Consider the following 22,908-nt stretch of genomic DNA (forward strand, 5'->3'; position numbering starts at 1 on the left):
TCTGTGCCTTCTCTGAGAAATGCTCTGAACATTTCCTGCTTTTATGAAGCCCTTCCGTTAGAAATAGGCAATGGGCTCTGATTGGTTAGCTAGCCCATGTGTAGTGATTTGCTAAACTTCCTCTAAAATAAAGAATATGCTATTTTCACTTAGTGTAAATAGAATCCATTGCTACTTGCACTTAGTGTTTTGATAATATTGCATCTTTAAAAATGTTTCATTTAATGTGTTATTTATTTAGTTGTAGAGCTACAATTGTAATCTGTAAATAATACCATTTAATCACAATGCACTTTTTTATTTACTTTTATGTTTGATTAAAGTTCTATTTTGATTTGATTTGATTTTTTTTTTTTTTTTTTTTTTACTTCCATAATATTTGGGGAGGGGCAAAATTATCCTTCCTTGATTATGTTGACAATGGGCATGTTCTTGTTAGTGACTAATATGTTGTAGTTTTAATATGCATGTCTTCCACTGTGTACTACAGTTTATTGTTCAATAGGATCAACAAAAACTTTGAAATTACCTGAATATTGAGTCTGTGTCTAGTGCCCACTCACTTTTGCCCAGGCCTGACCAAAAATACCATTCTGCCCACACCACTGAGTCTGTCTGTCTGTCTGTCCTTCCTTTAATTAGTTTACAGTAATTTAAATTATAAATATTCAGCTTCAACCCCTTAACAGTACAGGACCATACATAGGTTGCTCCATCACTTTATAAAGCATCTTCATATTCTCTGTAGTATGTTACGTTCCCCACTTTATGATCTATGGGCCGGAAAGAAGCATAATAAAGAGTGGGGAGAGAGTGAGAGAACTCCTGTCTCCAGGTCCCAGGACAAACACAAATCGTCACACCAGTTTTAAATAAACCAACATACAATGTTCATTTTAAACCTATCAGTGGGATACAAACATAAGGCTTCAGGAGGGAGAAAAGCCAAAATAACAAACAAAAGGAACTCTAGCTGAGGGTTTGTAAATAATACCTTACCTAGCATTAAAAGAAAAATGAAACGAAAGACAGACACTTCCCTTAATCCCTCTCTAGTCAAACACAGGATAAAACATAGATTCTCAAAATAAAGGGCATCCTCCTCCCTGCAAAGATCTCACAATAAAAATAGAACAAAGTTGGCAAACATAATCTTGATGGTAAATCTGGCCACACGGGCCAACACAGCACAACTGCATACAACTAGGGGTTTACTGTGACAGTCCAACTACTGATTTTTCTTTTCTACTTTGATTGTTCACTGTACTGGATTTAATCATTTCCCATTCATGAAAAGTTTTGCCAGACCAGCTTTCAGATAACTCAGAGCGTTTTTATTGGCTTCATCATCTACAGCTTTTCTCCTCATTTCCTCCAACTCTCTCACCCAGTCTTCTTTCCCAGCCTCCCTCACTCTGGGGATGAAGAAGTCCAGATGCTGAAGAGTGAAGGCAGAGTCTGGTTTTAATGCGATCTGAGACAGATTTTTGATGGTCCTGTAAGCTTCGGACAGTAGATTTGACTTTTGGTCTTCAATATCCTTCAGATCTTTGTCAAGACGTTGCATTAAAAATGAATATATTTTGGACTCTTCTTGGGCTTTTTCATATTCCTTTTTTATGGAGTCAAACTCCATCATGACATTTGAAATTCTGAAGATGTATTTCTTGTTTTCTTTGACGTGTTTGCTGTGATGACACTTCCCTGTGCACACGGTGCAGTAGCCTTTTTTCATGACTTCACATTTGCTGGGATCAGAAACCCACCAGCAGTCAAACTCATGACAGTTTTCTAAACAGACGGTGCAGGTTGTCGCTTTCCTGTTCTTCCATGACCTGCTCTCGATGGGCACCTTCTCTTTTACAGTCTTTTTGACTTGAATCGTGAAGTTTTTACACTCCTCAATCTTTTCCTTGTTTTGCACCATTGCCTCCTGGATCTGACGTTTTTCATCTATTTTCAGCTCCTTCTCTTGAATTCGCAGCTGCAAGTTGCAGATGGATGCTTCAAACTGAATTCGTTCCATCAGTACATCTGAAGTTAACTTTAAACTTTTTCTGTTCATTTCATTCAGAGTCTGAAAGAATTGCTTCATGCCTTCCACACTGTCTTCCCAGGCGTCTCTTTGAGCACGAACATGACGATCTTTAGTGTGACGACCTTCAGTCTGTCTGTTGTTAAATAAGAAATGAACAGGTTGGCCACTTTTGTCTCGTCTGCAGGGGATTCTAGCTTTATTGATGCCAGAAAGGACATTATGGGGTGGCAGACCATCAGAGTGTGTGATTAAAAACACAATGTTGTTCACAATGTCTTTACCAAACAAAGACAGAATTGAACTGATAATGTAATGCTGTCTGTCTGAGAGACGATTCTTAGACGCTTGAATCACAAAACACACAGCATCAACTTCACAAACTCCATCATTTCTTTGGAAAAGTGCAGATAAATTCTCAGCAACTTCCAGATCTTTGTCCAGTCCTCTAGTGTCTCCGTAGCCTGGAGTATCAATGATGGTGAGAGATATGGGACTTTTAATAGAAAAGACTTCATACATGGTGATTTCAGAAGTTTGTGATTCTGATTGATCTCCGGCTTCTTCTTCTGTAATTTCATACCACTTTTCTTCCTTGAACGTCACTTCCAGTAAGTAGTTGACCATGGTGTTGATGAGAGTCGTCTTACCAGCACCAGTCTCTCCCACCAGAAGAACAATTTTGTTTGGTTTACTGTCATCTTTGTTTCCATAAGTCCATTTTCTGACTTTTCCATTTTCATCAAGATTTGTCCTTTCTGTATGTAGAAGGGATCGTTTTGGAGGACCTTCATGAATCAGAGTTGCTCTTCGTGGTGGAAGCTTCGGCTTTCTGTAAAAAGCAGATGGAGACAAATATTTCTCAAAATGTTTGTGTAGCAATAATTTAAGACTAAATTATTATTAGAAAACAGACATTTTGAGTGAGGTTATGGGTAGTGTAAACAATTAATTCATGCTTTTTAATGTAAACAATATATTCCCTGGAAACAATATCTTAAACAGACGAGGCCCCTCACATTATGCTGCCATTACAAGATGAGATTTCCATCAAGTTGTGTTTGCAAAATGGCTCATTTACCTTGTTTTCCCCCACTCAATGCATATTCTTTCATTCATGTAATTCCATTGAAAAAGTGAAACTTGTATATTATATTCATTCGTTACACACGGACTGATATATTTCAAATGTTTATTTATTTTAATTTTGATGATTATAACTTACAACTAAGGAAAATCCCAAATTCAGTATCTGAGAAAATTAGAATATTGTGAAAAGGTTCAATATTGAAGACACCTGGTGCCACACTCACACCTGCAAAGGCTTTTAAATGGTCTCTCAGGTGGCTTTAACACTGGCAGTTTAGTGCGGAATGGGGCATGTTTCATCGGACCCTGGTGCGCACTGGGGTACATTACATTTAATCATTTAGCAGACGCTTTTATCCAAAGCTTCTTACAAATGAGAACAATAGAAGCAGTCAGGTCAACAATAGAACAACAACAGTATACAAGTGCCATGACAAGTCTCAGTTAGTCTAGTATAGAACGCATAGCCAGGTTTTTTAGCCAGGAGTAACATTAGCTTTTTTTGGCTCATTGAAGACAACCCTCGCTGCTGCATTCTGGATCAATTGTAGAGGCTTGACAGTGCATGCCGGAAGGCCTGCCAGGAGAGCATTACAATAGTCCAGTCTGGAGAGAACAAGAGCTTGGACAAGAAGTTGGGAGGCTTGCTCTGACAGGAAGGGTCTAATCTTCCTAATGTTGTATAAGGCAAACCTGCAGGACCGGGTCGTTGTAGCAATGTGGTCTGTGAAGCTTAACTGATGATCCATCACAACTCCTAGGTTTCCGGCTGTCCTCGAAGGAGTAATGGTTGATGAGCCCAGCTGTATAGAGAAGTTGTGATGAATCAATGGGTTAGCTGGAATCACCAGGAGTTCTGTCTTCGTAAGGTTGAGGTGAAGGTGAGTCATTCATCCAGCTAGAAATGTCATTCAGACAGGCTGAAATGCGAGCAGCTACTGTTGGGTCATCTGGCTGGAATGAGAAGTAGAGGTGGGTGTCATCAGCGTAGCAGTGATAAGAAAAGCCATGCTTCTGAATGACAGATCCTAATGATGTCATGTAGATGGAGAAGAGAAGTGGTCCAAGTACTGAGCCTTGAGGAACCCCAGTAGCAAGGTGTTGTGATTTAGAAACATCACCCCTCCAAGACACCCTGAAGGATATGTCAGAGAGGTAGGACTTAACCCACAGGAGAGCAGTTCCAGAGATGCCCATCTTTCTGAGGGTGGACAGGAGAATCTGGTGATTAACAGTGTCAAAAGCAGCAGACAGGTCCAGTAAGATGAGTACTGAGGATTTTGAAGCTGCTCTTGCTAGTCGCAGGGCTTCAGTAACCGAGAGCAGAGCAGTCTCAGTTGAGTGGCCACTTTTGAAGCCAGATTATTTGCTGTCCAGGAGGTTGTTCTGTACAAAGAACATAGAAAGCTGGTTGAACACTGCCCGCTCAAGTGTCTTTGCAATGAATGGAAGAAGGGATACCGGTCTGGGGATCGGATCAAGTGAACAAGTACAAGGATGATTGGAAAGGAGAAGTCTGAAGACGTCCATCTCTGAGAGTGGGGAGAAGGAGGAGAAAGAGTGTGCGTCGGTCATTGTGAAGTTGTTCTCAGTCTGCGGTGGGGAGAATTGGTCACTGATGGTTCTTGTCTTATTTGTGAAGAAAACAGCAAAGTTGTCCGCTGTAAGAGTCGATGGAGGAGGTTAGCGGTGGATTAAGAAGAGAAGAGAAAGTCTTGAAGAGTTTCCGAAATTAACAGCTGTTAATTTTGTAGTGGTAGTAGGATGTTTTAGCCGTGAAGACATTTGCAGAGAAGGAAGAGAGGAGAGACTGATACACACTGAGGTTGGTAGAGTTTCTTGTTTTCTGCAATTTCTTCTCTGCAGCCCTGAGTTTAGAGCAATGTTCAAGGGAGAACCTCGGACAGCCAGGGGGCAGATGGGGTGGTGCATGCTGGTCTCGAACAACAGTGGGCAAAAGTTGTCCAAGCAAGATGTTAAAGTGGAGCAGAAGATAGGCGAGATGGAGGGAGTGAGCGTAGGTTCCATCGAAACCTGCGTTGGAGTGTGAGGCACTTCAGGAGTAAGTGATAGGTTAGCAGTAATGAGGAAGTGGTCTGAGGTGTGAAGTTGTGTAACTGAAGAGTCCACAGAGCAACCGCGCGTGTAGATGAGGTCCAGTTGGTTGCCTGATTTGTGAGTCGCTGTAGTAGACACTAGCTTGAGATCAAATGAGGCAAGCAGAGTTTTGAAGTCAGCAGCCTGGGGTTTATCTAAGTGGATGTTGAAGTCACCAAGCAGTACCATAGGAGTACCATCTTCAGGAAAGTTTGATAGCAGTACAGCCAACTCCTCCAAGAAGTTTCCCAATTGACCTGGGGGACGATAAATGACACAAAGTGGATTTTAACAGGGTGGGTTACAGTAATGGCATGTAATTCAAATGAACCAGTACCTGTAGGTGATGGCTGAAGATCAAATTTCCATTCTTTTGATATAAGGAGACCTGTACCTCCACCCCTCCCAGTGGTACTTGGAGTGTGGGAACAAGTGAAATTAGTGGAGAGGGCTGCGGGGGTGGCAGTATCTTCAGGTTTGATCCAAGTCTCAGTCAGTGCCATGAGGTTGAGACCGGAATGAGTAGCAATAGAAGAAATTAAGAACCAGTACCGAACCAGAGACTACCTGGAGAAGGTGGTCTGAGTTAAGTTGCTCCCGAGCTGTGGCGCGGTTCGCGTGAATGTCCAGGCAACACTGACTTGGGTGTGCACTTGTTCAGGAAGTAAAATATCCTGTGCATGAGTAACACTGTTGGTATCATTGTTTCCTCAACACACAAGAAAGCCAAGGTTGATTCCACACACTCCGACTAAGTATTGAGTGCTGTACATGCTCATACTGTTCATGTTCATACTTCTCAGTTGGCCAAGATTTCCAAAAATCCTTTCTTTGAATTGGTCTTAAGTAATATTCAGATTTTCTTTAGTTGTCAGTTATAATCATCAAAATTAAAAGAAATAAACATTTGAAATATATCAGTCTGTGAGTACTAAATGAGTATAATATACAAGTTTCACTTTTTGAATTTAATTAGTGAAATAAAATAACATTTTCATGATATTTTTTTGACTTTCTAATTATATGACCAGCACCTGTATATTAGGGCTGTAATGATTCACAAAATTCACAGTTCTGTGTGATACAGCAAATCATTTTTCCATCTTAAAAATGTATCTAAATTACGGCCTATGCTTCCAATGTCAAATGCAGAAATGTTAATCCATGCATTTATGACCTCAAGGTTAGATTATTGTAATGCTTTATTGGTTGGTTGTTCTCAGGGTTCTAAATTAACTTTTTTGATCACCAGCCAAAACTTTCTAAAGTTACCAGCCAATCAGAATTTCCACTAGCCATTTTTTTCCGGTAAAAATAACAAATTATGAGTGCCACTGAATGCATTTGATCATTTTATTAACATTGTTGGCATGAAAAACTTCCGTTTATAAACCGTAGCTACTCACGAATTCATAAACTGTTACCTTGGTTTAACAAATCGTGCCCACGAATTTCCAATCCGTGCGCTCAGTTTTTGTAAACCGTACCCTCGGTTTTTGAATCCGTACCCACAAATTCATAATCCGTGCGCACACTTTCGCAATCCGTTCCCACGGATCTGTAAAGCGTACTCACGGATTCATGCAGCAAGCTCCTGTTAACATACAGTTTTATTGACTATTATTATGTGGAATAGGCTTAATAATAATAAAGGAATAATCTTATAGTAGCAACTGATTATTATTGTACAATAAACCTGGCATTGTGACTAACTCTGGAGCAATTTTTTCCTCTGTTGTAAATTGTTTTGGATAAAAGATTCTTATGCATACCTCTATAATAATATATAATAATATAAAAGTTATTTTTATCATTTTAATTTGTAGGCTAAATAAATGAGTACAAGAAATTAATTCATGAATTGCTTTATTTTTAAATAAACTTTGACTGTTTTGTAAATGCTTGTCTACAATTCTTTCTTAACATGCATTAAGACTTATTTTTCTGATTTTATTATACTAAGCTCCATCCACCCCACCTGCCGGAGTTAGATGCATGTTTCACTGTTAATGTTATTAATAAATAATGAGGCCGAAAATAACATTGCATTCAGTTAGAGAGAAAAGGAATACCGGCATATTATTTGTTTTGTATTGCTTTTTACCCTTATTTTCTTTTTCTTTTTAGCGTTTTTTTTTTTTTTTTCATAAAATACAGGCGGCTGTGTCTTATCCTATTGGTGATTAATGTAATAATCACTATTAAAATAAACGCTAAAAAGAAGACTATTTGTGAATGCTGATCGTGAAACTATGAAAAATAATGTTTAATAAACAGAAATGAATCTGCCGGTGGGGGCGGAGCTACAAATGCGTGTCAGTTTACAAATACAAATACGAGGGAACGGATTGTGAAAGTGTGCGCACGGATTATGAATTCGTGGGTACAGATTCAAAAACCGAGGGTACGGTTTACAAAATCTGTGTCACTTTGTACAGCATTGGTCTGCTCACTGCCTCATTCACCATGGAAATGACGTCACTCTACTACCTCATCAGTCAGTTAAATAAAATAACTGCTCTTTAGCCCTTGTCATTTTAATCAGACAGAATAAGCTTTTTTTGCACTAAAAATCATAAAGCCGGTTCTGTAAAATGAAAATGAAATGGAGCAGCATTTACTACACAGAGCCGTAGTTTACTGACCAGCTATGCAAAAAAAAAAATCACAGATAATTGTATTGTGCGATTATGAAATCAAAGAAATCATTCATGATAATGAAAGCTGTTTGCATTACTCCAAACTCACTTCATAATGTCAGTCGAGTGTTTCAGATAAATTCTTCTGTGAGGTGATGTGGCTTCTTACACAGAATAAAGCACGGAACTTATTACATAATATTCTAAGCAGTGATAAAGGCATTGCATTATAAATGTTAGGGATGTGAATCTTTGATTCACGATTCATAGGTTTTCAATTCGATTCAAAAATGATTTTTCCCAATTCAGAATGATTCAATTTGATTAGATTCACAATTAGATTCAATTTGATTTATGATTTTATTCTGCATTCTTTATGTGCATTCATAGGATTATTTAAATGCTTCCTCTAAATTCTTTAAATACTTAGTAAGGAGGCAAATTGCACAGGAACCTTTATGGTTAGAGAACCATAGGTTACAAGAGAAAAAATACAAATAAAACTTTTGTCCTTTCTTGGATGATGGTTTAATGATGTTATGGCATGACATGCATATGTAGAAATTAATGTAAGCCAATATTTTAAAAAGCTTTAAAAGTAGTTATGTATATAGGCTTACATTTTGTCACACCATGGGCATAGCTATAATTTCAGAAGTGACAAATATAAAATACAATAATTTTATGCATATATGTATTATTATTATTATTATTATTATTATTATTATTATCTTGTTTTAGGGTCTGTGTCAGTGAGACGAACAGAGAGCGAGCACAATCCTGTAACAGTCACAGGTGGTAAATAGTGGAGCGCATGAGAAGGAGAAATGCGAGGCAAAACATTGTTCAAGGTCTCCATTAATTCCTGCTTGTACTACTTAAATGTGAATATATTTTGAAAGCATTCGATCACTATGATAAAATTGTCATTCATTTGATTCTTAGCATTTAAAAATTACTGTCCGAAATCCAAAATTCACATTAAAAAAACCATGTTTCAAGATTGATGGATTGTATCATCAGGATTTGTAGACGATGCATCGAGAAAATTTGTGAATCGTTACACCCCTGATAAATTCTTATAGTTTAATGAAAATTATAATAAATATAGCTGCAAGCAGCGATACAGGGGCCAAGCCCTGAAGGGCTGTAGCTGAGAACAGAGAAGGAAGAAGAAAAATGGCAGAAATGGAACATCAATATCAAAAATATCTCAACCCTCATGGGTGGCGCTGTTCCCAACTTTGGCATGGACCCACAGATCATGATGTTTATGAAGTGTACCAAGTTTTGTGTCGATTGATAACAGTTTGTCTGAGATACAGCCTCTGAACCAATTTCAGTTCGTCCACTGTTAACTTCAGAGCCTCAAAACTTCTTGGCCCGAAGATTATGTGAACAAATTTTGGGAAGAATTAGGCCCAAAAAAAACCTGAAAACTGTACTTTTCTAAATGGCTTCTATTTTAATGGGCCGAGACTTAATGTAAGGTATTGAATGTAATCTCCATAAAGAGAGTGATCAGGTAAGTTTTATTTTTGTAGAATTAGGGGTTCAAGAGTTATAACAATTTAAATGTTTAATTTTTGAACTGCTGGTGGTGCTATAGAGTTTGCTCTAGAGACCCCAAAGTAATTTAACATAATTTTGCTATGTTCCCTTCATAGGACTGTCATAGACTCCCATTGGTGAAGAAGAAGAAGAAATCCTACAGAAACAATATAGCCCTTTCGTGCTTGGCCCTAATAATTACTCCGATAAACCATATATTGTCATAATTGTGTGTTTATTAGTCACACTGAATCAATAAAAACAGTTAAATCTTCTGTTTATCCAGCTACTACAATTGGCATTTCCTGGGTTCCAAATTGGGGAAAATACATTACAGAGAATTACCAAATATCATTAAAATATGCAAACAGTCACTGTCAAAACGTCAATAAAAACCTTTGAAAAAAAAACATGCATCACTCAAAAAGTGCACAATAACTGTAGGTGATAGGAAAGAGCAAGGTAATTAAGTATTTCACACACACACACACACACACACACACACACACACACACACATACACACACGTTTGTTTGTGTGAAAAGTGTGTTCATCCCCTAGGCATAGTGGTTTTTATAATGTAGAAACTGTATATTCTATGGCCCTTCACCAACCCTACACCTAACCCTAACTCTCACAGGAAACTTTGTGCATTTTTACTTTCTCAAAAAAAAACTCATTCTGTATGATTTATAAGTGTTTTGAAAAATGGGGACATGGGTTATGTTCTCATAAGTCACCCTCTCCTTGTAATACCTGTGTCATACACATTTCATTATACAGAGTTGTGTCCTGAAATGTCAAAAAAAAAAAAAACAAGAGCACACACACACACAAAACGTCTCTAGTTTGAAATAAACCAAATGTGCTGTTTTTAACACACACAAATACACATTAAATTATTACTCACAGTCTTTGAATTTTTAAGAATGACACAATAATTAGCTGCATGAGAAAATAAGTTTATATTAATATCAACGCATTTTTCTATTTTGTGACCAAAGACCATTGAGTCCATCAGATGGCGCCATAAAACAATACAGTATGGAATGGAATGACGCTCATTCAGTTTCTTTCTGACTAGTTTTGGCTTTGTAAAGAGAAATCAACAGATCAGTATTGTTAATCAATTAACAATTGATTACCTATAAAATGTAAAACAGGCAAGCATGTGAATGTTAACTCACGTCTTACTCATGATGATCACTGGACTTAATGCGTTCCTCTCAGAAGAGCTTTTCCTTCACCTCCAACGTCTGCTAACAGCTGCTAACTGCAAGAAGTTTTTTTTTTAATGCTTAGTATATAAACTATTACATTTAATTATTAACAAACAAAAAAAATCAATTTCTTGTCAGAACGGTTTGAGACATTTAGCCTCTGCATCGAGTGTCTGGATGAAGTGTCAGCTTCGAGAGAAATACTGGTTAATTTAACAAGTCTGACTGGCTGAAGTCCCTCCCAATTATGTGTGCATTCTAGTATCTGAATAGATTATGAATAAAATGTTTGGGACAACATATGGTTGCGTGCTGGTAGAAATTATTACTGCTGTTAATGAATTGCGGTAACTAATATGAGTTCAAGCACTGACCATATATTTTGTATCATGCATTTAGATATTTTTGCATTTTTTTTTAGGTAATTTTTGTATTAGGTATGATAAAATAGCTGGTACTTAAAATAAAATGTTATCAGATGTATTTATATATGTTAATATTATCATACAACTCCATCTTCAACAGAGTTGTTACTGATGTAATCTCCAGAAAGACTGTTAGTATGTCACGGCTATTTTAGGTGTCTGTAAATAGTAAACACAAGTGATCACTTTCTGCTTTTATCACAAACCTTGTTTATAAGAAGCACTGCAATAGTTACATTATATCTGAATTTAGCATTTTATGATTGTTTTGTGTGCTTTTGTAATGAATTTCAAGTGAAAGATTAGGGTAGTTTGAACAATATGATGGTGAATAATTGTTGTGTCGTCTTCATGCTGGGGGAACATACAACTTCTTTTTTGTGTAAAAAGGAATGCATGTCACCGGATATACAAAAATCAGATCAAGGGTGAATGATTCATTTTATAAAGTTTGTCAAGAACTTCAGATGAAATAAACGTGTTAAGTAGCATGCTGCAGTTTAATATAGGCTACTAATGTTATTAAATCCGGGACTTTCTGACTCTTGGTTAATGGAACAAATAGTAAAAAGAAATATGCTACAACTTTGATTGTTTTCTCTTTAGTTGAAAGCTGAAAATGCAACTGGACAAGTGACATATCTTACATAACTTACAGTAAAAACTCTCTGTGCTTATGAGGAAACAAACTTCATATCTTTGATAACTGTTCTTTGAATCTTAAAGGTGCACAAGACTATTTTTTTCTACATTGAAAAAAAAACTAACAAACAAAAAAAATAATGTACAATGAAAGAAATACAAAGTAATCTGTTCAATAATTATGATTATGATCACATGAGATTCAGTAGTGTTCAGAAAGCAGCTTTATTCTTAAAAACTACAAATCTTCAAATAATGTAAAACACATTTTTGCAAATATTTATTTTAATTTTTAGTTAATAATTCAGTCTGGTGTTGTTGTTTGCACATATGTGTTAGTATTTAACATTTAGCAGTACAAAACATACATTCTTGTAAGTTTAGACGCTTGAATGTAGTTGTACTTTCTGACAACATCTACAATGTAAACTTTATTACATATTTAAAGCTACAGAAATGTCAAATATCTACAAGTCTGTTATTTCATGAAGATATTTGCAAAGTTGTTGTATTTTCCAGTTCAAGTAATTTATCAAAACTATTTCTTACAAATCTGAACAGTATAAAGAAAAACATAAGAAGTGTAATCACAAATGTTCATTGTCTACCAAGGAAAATTTTTGCTAGACCAGCTTTCAGATAACTCAGAGCGTCTTTATTGGCTTCATCATCTACAGCTTTTCTCCTCATTTCTTCAAGCTCCCTGACCCAGTCTTCTTTCTTAGCCTCCCTCACTCTGGGGATGAAGAAGTCCAGATGCTGAAGAGTGAAGGCAGAGTCTGGTTTCAATGCGATCTGAGACAGGTGCTTGATGGTCCTGTATGCATTGAACAGAAGAATTGACTTTTGGGTTTCAATATCCTGGAGATCTTTGTCAACATTGTTCATTACAATCAAAAACCTCTTGGTTTGCTCTTGGGCTTTTTCATATTTCCTTTTTATAGAGTCATATTGTACCATCGTGCTTGAGGTTCTGATGACGTATTTCTTGTTTTCTTTGACGTGTTTGCTGTGATGACACTTCCCTGTGCACACAGTGCAGAAACCGTCTTTCATGACTTCACATTTGCTGGGATTTGAACCCCACCAGCAGTCAAACTCATGACAGTTTTCTTCACAGACTGTGCAGGTTGTCGCTTTCCTGTTCTTCCATGACCTGCTCTCGATGGGCACCTTCTCTTTGACAGTCTTATCGATTTTAATGCTAAAGTTGTTGCACCCTTCGATATTTTCCTTGTTTTGTCTCAATGCCTTTTGAATCTGAAGTTTTTCCGCCTTTTTTGATTCTTTCTCTTGAACTCGCAGCTGTAAGTTGCAGATGGATGCTTCAAATCGAATTCGCTCAATCAGAACATTTGAAGTCAACTCTAAGCTTCTTCGGTTCTTTTCATCGAGAGACTGAAGGAATTGCTTCATGCCATCCACACTGTCTTCCCAGGCATCTCTTTGAGCGCGAACGTGACGTTCTTTAGTGTGACGGCCTTCAGCCTGCCGGTTGTTGAATAAGAAATTAACAGGTTGCCCACTTTTGTCTCGTCTGCAGGGGATTCTAGCTTTATTAATGGCACCAATGACATTTGTGGGTGGCAGACCATCAGAGTGTGTGATTAAAAACACAATGTTGTTCACAATGTCTTTACCAAACAAAGACAGAATTGAACTGATAATGTAATGCTGTCTGTCTGAGAGACGATTCTTAGACGCTTGAATCACAAAACACACAGCATCTACTTCACAAACTCCATCATTGCTTTGAAACAGAGTGGCTAAATTCTCAGCAACTTCCAGATCTTTGTCCAGTCCTCTAGTGTCTCCGTAGCCTGGAGTATCAATGATGGTGAGAGATATGGGACTCTCTTCAGGAAAGACCTCATACATGGTGATTTCAGAGGTTTGTGATTCTGATTGATCTCCAGATGCTTCTTCTGTAATTTCATACCACTTTTCTTCCTCAAACTTCACTCCCAGTAAGTAGTTGACCATGGTGTTGATGAGAGTCGTCTTGCCGACTCCGGTCTCTCCCACCAGAAGAACAATTTTGTTTGGTTTACTATCATCTTTTTTCCCAAAAGTCCATTTTCGGACTTTTCCGTCATCATCCAAAACTTTTTTATCTGTGTTTAGGCTAAATCGTTTTGGAGGACCCTGATCAATCAGAGTTGATCTGGATGGTTGAAGACTTGGCTGTCTGTAAGAAATAGAGGGAAATTTGTCTCAGAATAAATGTAAAGCAGGAATGTATGACAAGAAATGCTATTCAATAAACAGACATCACATAAGAATTTATTTATTCCCTGTCAGCTGTCTTTGGCAACATAATAAATATAAAGAAATGTTTTGCAGTGTAATGTCTGCTCACCAACAAATAGATAGTCAGGCTTTTCCAACCACTACTTCCTCGTTCCTAAGAAAGACTGTGGGCTCAGGCCCATCCTTGATCTCAGAGATCTGAACTGTGCCCTAATGAGACGCCTGTTCACTTTTAGAGAGATCCTTGTGCAAATATGCCCAGGGGAATTGATTTTATCAGTGGATCTGAAAGATGCTTACTTTCACATCCAGATAGTCCCAGACTGTTCTTGATATTTGGCTTACCAGTGGCTTAGCAGCTGTAGCCCCTTGGAAAGCCTGTATCAGGCGTTTCATTGGGACAGATCTCAGAAAGTAGTCATGGAAAATAGTCACAACAGATGCTTCCAACTCAGGTTGAGGAGTGCTGTACGACACCAGAATGGCATTCAGCTCCTAGTCCACCCTGGTCTAGCATTATGGCGATTTTTCTGGCCCTAAAAACCTTCCTCCAGCATTGAAGGGACACAACACCCTTGTCCATTCGAACAACAAGACAGTGGCAGCCTTTTCACATCATCAAGGCAGCTTAGATCACACTTGCTCTACAGGATGGTGAGACACCTCCTTCTATGGGCAAATGGCAATCTGTGTTCACTCTGCATTTCACGTGCTGAGCAGACTGAACCCTGGAGTGGCCATGCTGTCCAGGGGCAATGTATCTCTGGGAGAATGGAGATTACACCCCAATGATTAAGATGATTTGGGCAAACTTCGAGAGGCCTGAGTTGGACATTTTTGGCTCAGAAGACAACACTCATAAGATCACTCATATTTTTCAAATGAGTAGGATGCTCTGGATTGGCCTAGTGTCCACCTTCCCTCCAGTTGACCTGCTCCCTCAGGTCATAAGTTGAGTCAGGAAAAACAGGTGGCCTAAGCTGATTTAGCTACTGTTGGAAGCCCCTTGGCCTATTCCACAGAGCAAGGACCTTCTCTCTCAAACTAGAGGCATGATCTGGCATCTCTGTCTTATGACCACTGTTGCTTAAGTCTGCCCTCCTTTTGACTCTAGAGTGAGTGTGCAATCTATGAGCACTTTCAGTCTGCCTTCCTGAGTTTGAGCCCTAAAGACTTTAAAGTCGTCCTCAAACCAAAAGATTGCTACATGCCCAAGGTGCTCTCCATTCAGAGCTTAAGTCATCCTCTTTCTAGCCAATCCTAACTCAGAAGATGAGCAGGGTCCCAAATCACTCTGCCCCGTTTGGTCTCTCCAGTGTATGTTGAGAACTCTGGCTCATTTCGGCACCCAGAGCAGCTCTTTCTATGCTTCGGAGGCCACTCTCAAGGGCTGCCAGTCACAAAACAGAAATGCTGAATAGTGGTTGCTAAACAGCGGGGAAAATATTTATTTGGTCCCCTGCTGATTTTGTAAGTTTGCCAATTTACAAAGAAATTAAGGGTCTGTCTGTTTTATAGTAGGCTTATTTTAACAGATAAAGACAGACTATCAGCGAAAAAAACTCATTATATACAGGTTAGAAATTGATTTGTATTCTAGTGAGTCAAATAAGTATTTGATCCTTCTACCAACCAGCAAGAACTCTGGCCCCAACAGATTGGTTATGCCCATGTGGAACACAGATTAGTCCTGCCATCCGCTCCATGCAAGATCTCCCCTCATGAGGTAAGGATGATCATGATAAAGGTAAGAGATCAGCCCTGAACTACACAGGAGGAGCTTGTTAATGATATTAAGGCAGTTGGGACCACAGTCACCAAACAAAACATTGGTAACATACTACACCAGAATGGACTGAAATCCTGCAGTGCCCACAAGGTCCCCCTGCTCAAGAAGGCACATCTACAGGCAAAGTTTTCTAATGGACATCTAAGTCTTTCAGAGAAGGCTTGGGACAATGTGCTGTGGTCATATGAGAACAAAATGTAATTCTTTGGGATTAACTCGACTCTCGCCTTCCCTACTGTAAAGCATGGAGTTGGAAACATAATGCTTTGGGACTGTTTTTTTTCTGCTAAGGGTATAGGACGACTTCACCGCATTGAGGGGCAAATGTAGGAGGCTATGTACTGTAAAATTTTGGATGAGAACCTTTTCCCTAAGCCAGAAAACTGAAGATGGATCATGGATAGGTCTTTCGGGATGACAATGAACCAAAACAGACCGCAATGGAGTGGCTAAAGAAGAAGCACATTAAGATCATGGAGTTGCCTTGCCAGTTTCCAGACCTCAATCCAATTGAAAATCTGTGGAGGGAGCTGAAACCTTGAGTTGCCAAATGACAGCCAAGAAACCTTAAGGATTTAAAGAGGAGTGGACCAAAATCCCCCCTGAGATGTGTACAAACCTGGTGACCAACTACAAAAAAAAAAAAAAGAGTCTTACGAGAGAGACAGATTTTGAAAGGGAATGCTGATATTATAAAATTTTAACCCTGTGACTCATTTTAATATACTTTAATGCATTTATTTTTATTTTGGGACAGTGGGAAATAAATAATTTATACAGTTTAGATTATTTAATTTGACTAACAACAGTGGTAACCTTAGAATTCGCTTTTTATTTAATGAGTGATAATCAGTGGCACGAGAGTAGTATTACACCGCTTATTTGTCAAAGCATGTGTTTCTATTTATCGCAGTGAATAAAATAATATTCCTTCAGTTGATCTTTGTCAAGTTTGCCTTTAACAGAGCACCTGACAGTTTCTGTATCTGACACACAGCATTTTAGATCACATGTTATGTTTTATTTACCCTCCTGTTGAAAGCACATCAATTTCATCTTACCTGGAACTCATGATGATCGTTGGACTAAATGTTTTCACCTCACAGGGATTCACTCTGCAGGCTGCGTACAGCAAAACAATTCACTACTTTCTTCAGTAATACAATGTTTTGAAATTGGAAAATTACTTTATTATGTATTACAATATTGGAATGTTAAAGCTTTCACTTGAGTTATATTATTCCATCAAAAAAATGAGAGACACACAATTGTACTATTAAACATCAATATAAACAAATATTTTCTTACACGCCAGCCTCTGCATCAGACGTCTTGATCAAATGTCAGCATTAGTGGAAATACTGGTTCACTTAACAAGCCGAACTATCTGAAGTCCCTCCCAAACAAACTGTGCATCCATCCTTTTTTTTTTATGTTTGGCAACTGAACTTGTCATTGCATTAAAGCAAGAAATATAATACATGTATAATTTGAAATCTATATAGTGGCTGTAGTTTATATTTGTTATCAGATTTCTGTTTTTAAATAGTGGACTCTTGACAGACATGCTCACTCTGAACTGTCATTGAAGAGCTATGCTTTTTTTAAGTGTTTTTTTTTTTTTTTTTACAATGCGAGTATCCAGGTTTGGAGCAACACAAGGGTAAATAATAGTTAGTTGTCTTTATGATAGCAGTTATACATTCATCTGTGAACGTCATGATGATGCCAGATATTTTTAGTTGAATAGGACTTCATCGGAGTGTATGTCACCATATGTACAAAAAAATTAAATAAAAAAATCAGGTCAAGAACCTGTAACTTTCTGACTCTGAAATAACTAGTTGTGTAATAACCTTCTAGATGGAAGCTGAAAAATGCAACTGGACGGGTGACATTAAATCTCTGTGAGTTAAAGTAAACACTTAGTTGAATAGGACTTCCTTTGAGTGTATGTCACCAAATGTAAAAAAAATAAAATAAAATACAGAGAGAAATATCAGGTCAAGAATGAATGATAATTTTGCAAAGCTGTCAAGACCTTCAGGTGAAACGAGTTGTGTGCAGCATGCAGCATGTTTATTCTAAATAAAGACATCTTGTTGGGGGTACCGGTGACTTTCTGACTCTGAAATAACTACTTTCTAGATTGAAGATGAAAAAATTCAACTGGACGAGTGACATCAAACTGAGTTACAGTAAACACTGTGCTGCTTACAAGAAAACATTCTGACTCTCAATTCTTTTTCTTCTGTTTTTTTTTTTTTTTTTTTTTGCTGTCTGTCCATGTTACGTGTACGTTCCACTTTGACAAAGATCTCCTCCTGAAAGACCCTGAGGCTTTAGCACAAATAATGCCATTATATATTTATTTTAGCTGATATTCTTTTAAAATATGTGACCTGCCTGTTTTTTGCTAACGCCTGGAGGAACATGGATACTGGGTCCAGGAAGTAAACCTAGTTAGATATCTTTAGAGTAAACTAGTTACACAAGATTCTTTCAGAAAACCCCAATGTGTCATCAGTGAAGACATGCACTGGTTGTTAGAGTAGCCCAACTCAAATATTCAAGAGGAAATAAGTCTGTGTATATGATGTTTATGAATGTTTGCCTGCAGCGAAGTACGTACAACCATCTGAACTATGCTGGAAAAATGTTGCTCTTTTTTTTTTCTTTCTTTTTTTTATTTTGTTTGTTATAAAACAGACTACTGAAATACAGTCCATTTTACAAGAAAATGCTATTTCAGTCGTTCTAATTAATTTCATGTTTACTTCAATGTATTGCTTGTCATTTCTTTGTAATTTGCAATTTACTTGCAAACTTTGAGTAAAAAAAAAATATTCTACACCAAATATATAATTATTTTTATGCTAAATGTAATAGGAAATCTGATAATTACAAAATAAATACTTTCAAGTAATTTCTTGCTTCATAGCTCCATCTGCTGAACGTGAGATTGAAATGTTTCCCAAGCTATTAAATAGACTGTGGAGTTTATCTCATACAGTGTTCATTTAAAAACTCATTTAAAACTATACATTTAAATGATTGCCTAAACATTTAGAAATCACAAATGTTTGTAGATTTCGAATCATAGGACGACAGGTTTGGACAGTCGATGTGATTTAGAACTTCAAATACATATCGGTTTGCTTTTACAGGTGCAATTCTGCCAATGATGAATGAATAAATACTCATGATTGTTACTTAGATAGGAGTTTTAATGGGAATGAAAAGGTGTGATGTTGATAGAATCAGATGCATTAATAACTAAACTACTGCATTTGAATGGTTATATGATATGGACTGTCTTTTTTAGTCCCCAATCTGAATACTTTTGCTCTGAGCTAGTGAAGCTTAATGACTCAATTTACCCAAATCATCATCTCTGAATCATCTCTGTTAAACAGTTTTAGTAAGATAATTCTGTTTTCACATTGACTTTTATATTCCTTGCAGGCTTTAAAAATATAAAAAATTAACGTATAGTGTCCTGACACTATATATGCACTGCTGTTTTGTTTCTGTGTTTCTTCCACTCTTTTTGAGGTCCATGTTCATTCCTCAGCTGAAGGAATTGATCCGGATTCATGCAAATCATCGTGTTATTCTCAGGATGCAAATCTCTGAGTATGGGCACACTGAAACTCTGGACCCTTCATGCAAACGACAGATCGGAGCATGAAAATGAGCTCATCCAGATGGTGATTGTGATGTTCTCCGGTATTAGGCAACATATTAGACAGTTCTTATACAGACAGCCATCATCCCTCGCGGGCTTACTGCTAACATTCTGTTGTTTTTACAACGTAAGACGGCCTGAGTACCACTGTGCGTCAATGACATAAAACATCACTGTCGTTAACTTCATACTGCGTATCCTGAACACTTCAGTGATAACAAACATGCATGGAACCTGTGCTAGAACAAGCACATTCAGGTAACCTATCAAGTGTGCTTGCAATGAACAGCATCAAAGTGCAACAGTACTTCATAGTCACTGAAATACATTCTTATGCATTGTGCAAATGGTTTTGAAAAAAAAGAAAAGATGAAGAACAGTCATTCAGGAACCTTTAGACTAATCTATTGCTGGATTCAGTGTAAACATTCTTCACACAAGCTCATAGTCATTGACAGGGTTGCCAACTCTCAGGCATCTGGCGTGACACTCACGCTTTAAGCATCAATCTCACGCTGAAGTCCAATCGTGAGTGTCACGCCAGATGCCTGAGAGTTGGCAACCCTGCATTGAGGTATGATGGACGCTGGCGGTTAACTCGAAAAGTTTTACAGCAACACTGTCCTCATTAACAACACTTCTCTCATCCTCCTCATCCAGAAATGTGGGCGCATCTGTTGTAGGGTGACCCATATGCGTCCCAGCCAGGATTTTAATATTGCCTAAAATATCCAGGTTTTGGCTATTTGCACTGTGCAGGTTGATCATTGTGTAACAAGTCAATCGAACGAACAAACACGTGCGCATACTTGCATCGCTTTGATCGTTCCTTCTAGATCTCACCTTCTCACACGCAGACCCACGATTGGTCGATTATGTACAATACCTGCATGTCATTGGTCAAACTGCTCTGGATGTTTTAGGCATTATTAATACACATATGGGACGTGTCCCGTATGAACAGCGGATACGGTCACCCTCCTCTGTTGTCTTGGAGATTATCTTTTTAAAGAAGGATGAATTCCTTGTTATGGAATGTCCATCTCTGGTTGCTGTGACCATGGAGTCGTTGACCTTGATGTTGATGGCTTGATGTTGTATGGGGTAGTGAGTTTGTTGTGCTTGGGTTGTTGGTAGAGTACCTTTTCACCAGGGGTGAGTGTGATTGGCCTAGCACGACGGCATGCGTCTGAGTTGGATTTCATCTTTGCTTTTGCATTCGTGTCCCGCTCTCTGATGATGCGATCAGTGTCACCTCCTCAGGTTGTGGTGATTACAGGGATCTTTGTGTGGATCTTGCGCTGAAACAACAGTTCAGCAGGCGACGCTTCTGTGGTGCTGTATGGTGTGGCACGATACTCACGAAGAAAGGTGTTGAGTCTCTGTTTCCACAGGTGTTCTGCGTCTTTGCCACGTTGATTGCTTTTCCAAGTGTGCGCATGAAACGTTCTGCTGTTGCATTTGCTTGAGGCCAGACAGGTGTTAATTTCTGATGGTGAAAACCTAGATGGCCTGCAAACTTGGAAAACTGTTCACTGTTAAAAGGGGGCCCGTTGTCCATTTTTAGAACTCTGGGAATTCCACACATTGAGAACACTTTGTAGATTATTGGAAGGACTGTGTTGGCTGAAACCGATCTTACAATTTCAACAACTGGGTAGCGAGAGTATTCATCAAGATAACTAGTAGATATTCTCCAGTTGTAAACGCACCGTAGAAATCGAGGGATGCAGGGATAACAATTTCTGTAGCTCGCAGGATGATATCGTCAGTGTGGGACACAGTGAGCTCCCCAATAATATCTCTGTACTTTTTCAGTGTTTCAGCATGTTGTGTGTCGCCTGTGATTTTGTTCCAGGTGTTGTCTCTGATGTGGGTACTAACCTTTTGCAGGATTGGGTCTTTTAGCATTTTTGTCTTTTATCTCATGGAGAGTCATGTCATTGGGTGTAGCATGCTCAGACACAAAGTTGACATACTCCTCTGCCACTTTCATCGCTCTTGTGCTTTCACTCATCTGCATCGGGATGGGGTGACGGGAGATGTAATCGGCAGGGTTGTCTGCACCTTTTCTGTATTCTACCCTGAAGTTGTAGGGCTGTAGTCTTAGTCCCCATCTCTCAATCCTTGCAGGTGATTTTGAACGAGGGCTTTGTGGACCGTGACAAGTATGAACGGGTTGCCATACAGTTATAGGTCAAAGTGTTTACAACTCCACACAATGGCCAATGCTTCTTTTACCGTTAGTGAGTAATGTCTTTCTACATCACTGAGAGCACGGCTAGCCTATGCTGTGGTGTGCCTCTCTCCCTTTCCATCCTTTTGGTAGAGAACGGCGCCTAGACCGACTGGACTCGCATTTACCACAAGCTCTGTGTCTTTGGCTGGATCGAAGGATGATTATTATCCAAAGCGACTTACAATAGCTATATATGTCAGAGGTCGCACGCTTCTGGAGCAACTAGGGGTTAAGTGTCTTGCTCAGGGACACATTAGTGTCTCACAGTGGATTCGAACCCGGGTCTCTAACACCAAAGGCATGTGTCTTATCCACTGCGCCAACACCACCCTTCTGTAGTGCTCTGACGTGCAGTGGTGCAGAGATGGAAGCAAAGTCTTTGATAAAACGAGCGCTGTAGTTGACCATGCCCATCAGACTCCTGACTTCAGTCTGGTCTTGTGGATCTTTACTTTTGTTGAATTCACATTTCTTTTTATTGAGCGTGAGCCTTTCTTTCAGTCTCTGGAACACAACTTTGAGACTGTCATCATGGTCTTTCTGCGTTTTACCACTGACAATGATGTCATCACTCAGATTCTTTACTCCTTCGAGGCCTTGCAGCGTCAGGCAGATTGCATTCTGGAACACCTCTGCTGCTGAAGATATCCCTAAATTCAGGCGCTTGTAGCGTCTCAAACCAAGGTGGGTGGTAAAATCGTGATGTACCTGCTGTCAGGGTGGAGTTCTAGCTGATGGTAACCGGCAGTCAGGTCGAGTTTGGAGAAGACTGTAGCTCCATTCAACTCGTGGATTATATCATCCATGGTTGGAGTGATGTGGCATTCACGTTGAATGGCGGTGTTGGCCTGTCTCATGTTGACACAAATTCTAACCTTGTCCGGATCCTTGGGTGGCGTCAGGATGGGGGAGACCCATGGCGTAAGGCCTGCGACTGTCTCGATGACGTCATCATCCTCGAGCCGTTTCAGCTCCTCTTCGACCTTCTGTCGGTTTAGTGATAACAACCATGCATTTTGCATTTTTCTGTAACACTTTATAATAAACTGTATTTCTAAATCATAAAGAATAGAGATCATAAGTTAATAAAGCTAGAAACATGAGATCATGTGCTAGTTGATGTTTACTAATTAAACTCATTAAACATTACCTAATGATTAATATAAATACATGAAATAAGTGCTTCAAATTACTAATTAATCCAATTTGTCCACAATATTTTTAGATATTAAAAAAAAAAGAGT

At 38.5% G+C, this 22,908-nt stretch overlaps 2 protein-coding genes across 2 annotated transcripts; both read right to left on the reverse strand.

Annotated features, from left to right (window-relative positions):
* Positions 1-383: 383 nt before the first annotated feature.
* LOC128017793 (uncharacterized) lies at positions 384-10,774 on the reverse strand. The gene is made up of 2 exons (XM_052603334.1): positions 10,599-10,774; positions 384-2,867 (listed from the first exon to the last, which is right to left on the reverse strand). Exons 1-2 carry the CDS (start codon positions 10,607-10,609, stop codon positions 1,277-1,279), a joined length of 1,602 nt encoding a protein of 533 aa, XP_052459294.1. The 5' UTR covers positions 10,610-10,774; the 3' UTR covers positions 384-1,276.
* A 1,381-nt stretch (positions 10,775-12,155) lies between these two features.
* On the reverse strand, positions 12,156-22,686 carry LOC128017549 (uncharacterized). The gene is made up of 4 exons (XM_052602952.1): positions 22,345-22,686; positions 22,013-22,204; positions 21,310-21,442; positions 12,156-13,911 (listed from the first exon to the last, which is right to left on the reverse strand). Exons 1-4 carry the CDS (start codon positions 22,684-22,686, stop codon positions 12,296-12,298), a joined length of 2,283 nt encoding a protein of 760 aa, XP_052458912.1. The 3' UTR covers positions 12,156-12,295.
* Between the last annotated feature and the right edge of the window lie 222 nt (positions 22,687-22,908).

The sequence above is a fragment of the Carassius gibelio genome, chromosome A7, assembly GCF_023724105.1.
Source record: "Carassius gibelio isolate Cgi1373 ecotype wild population from Czech Republic chromosome A7, carGib1.2-hapl.c, whole genome shotgun sequence".
Taxonomy (NCBI): Eukaryota; Metazoa; Chordata; class Actinopteri; order Cypriniformes; family Cyprinidae; genus Carassius; species Carassius gibelio.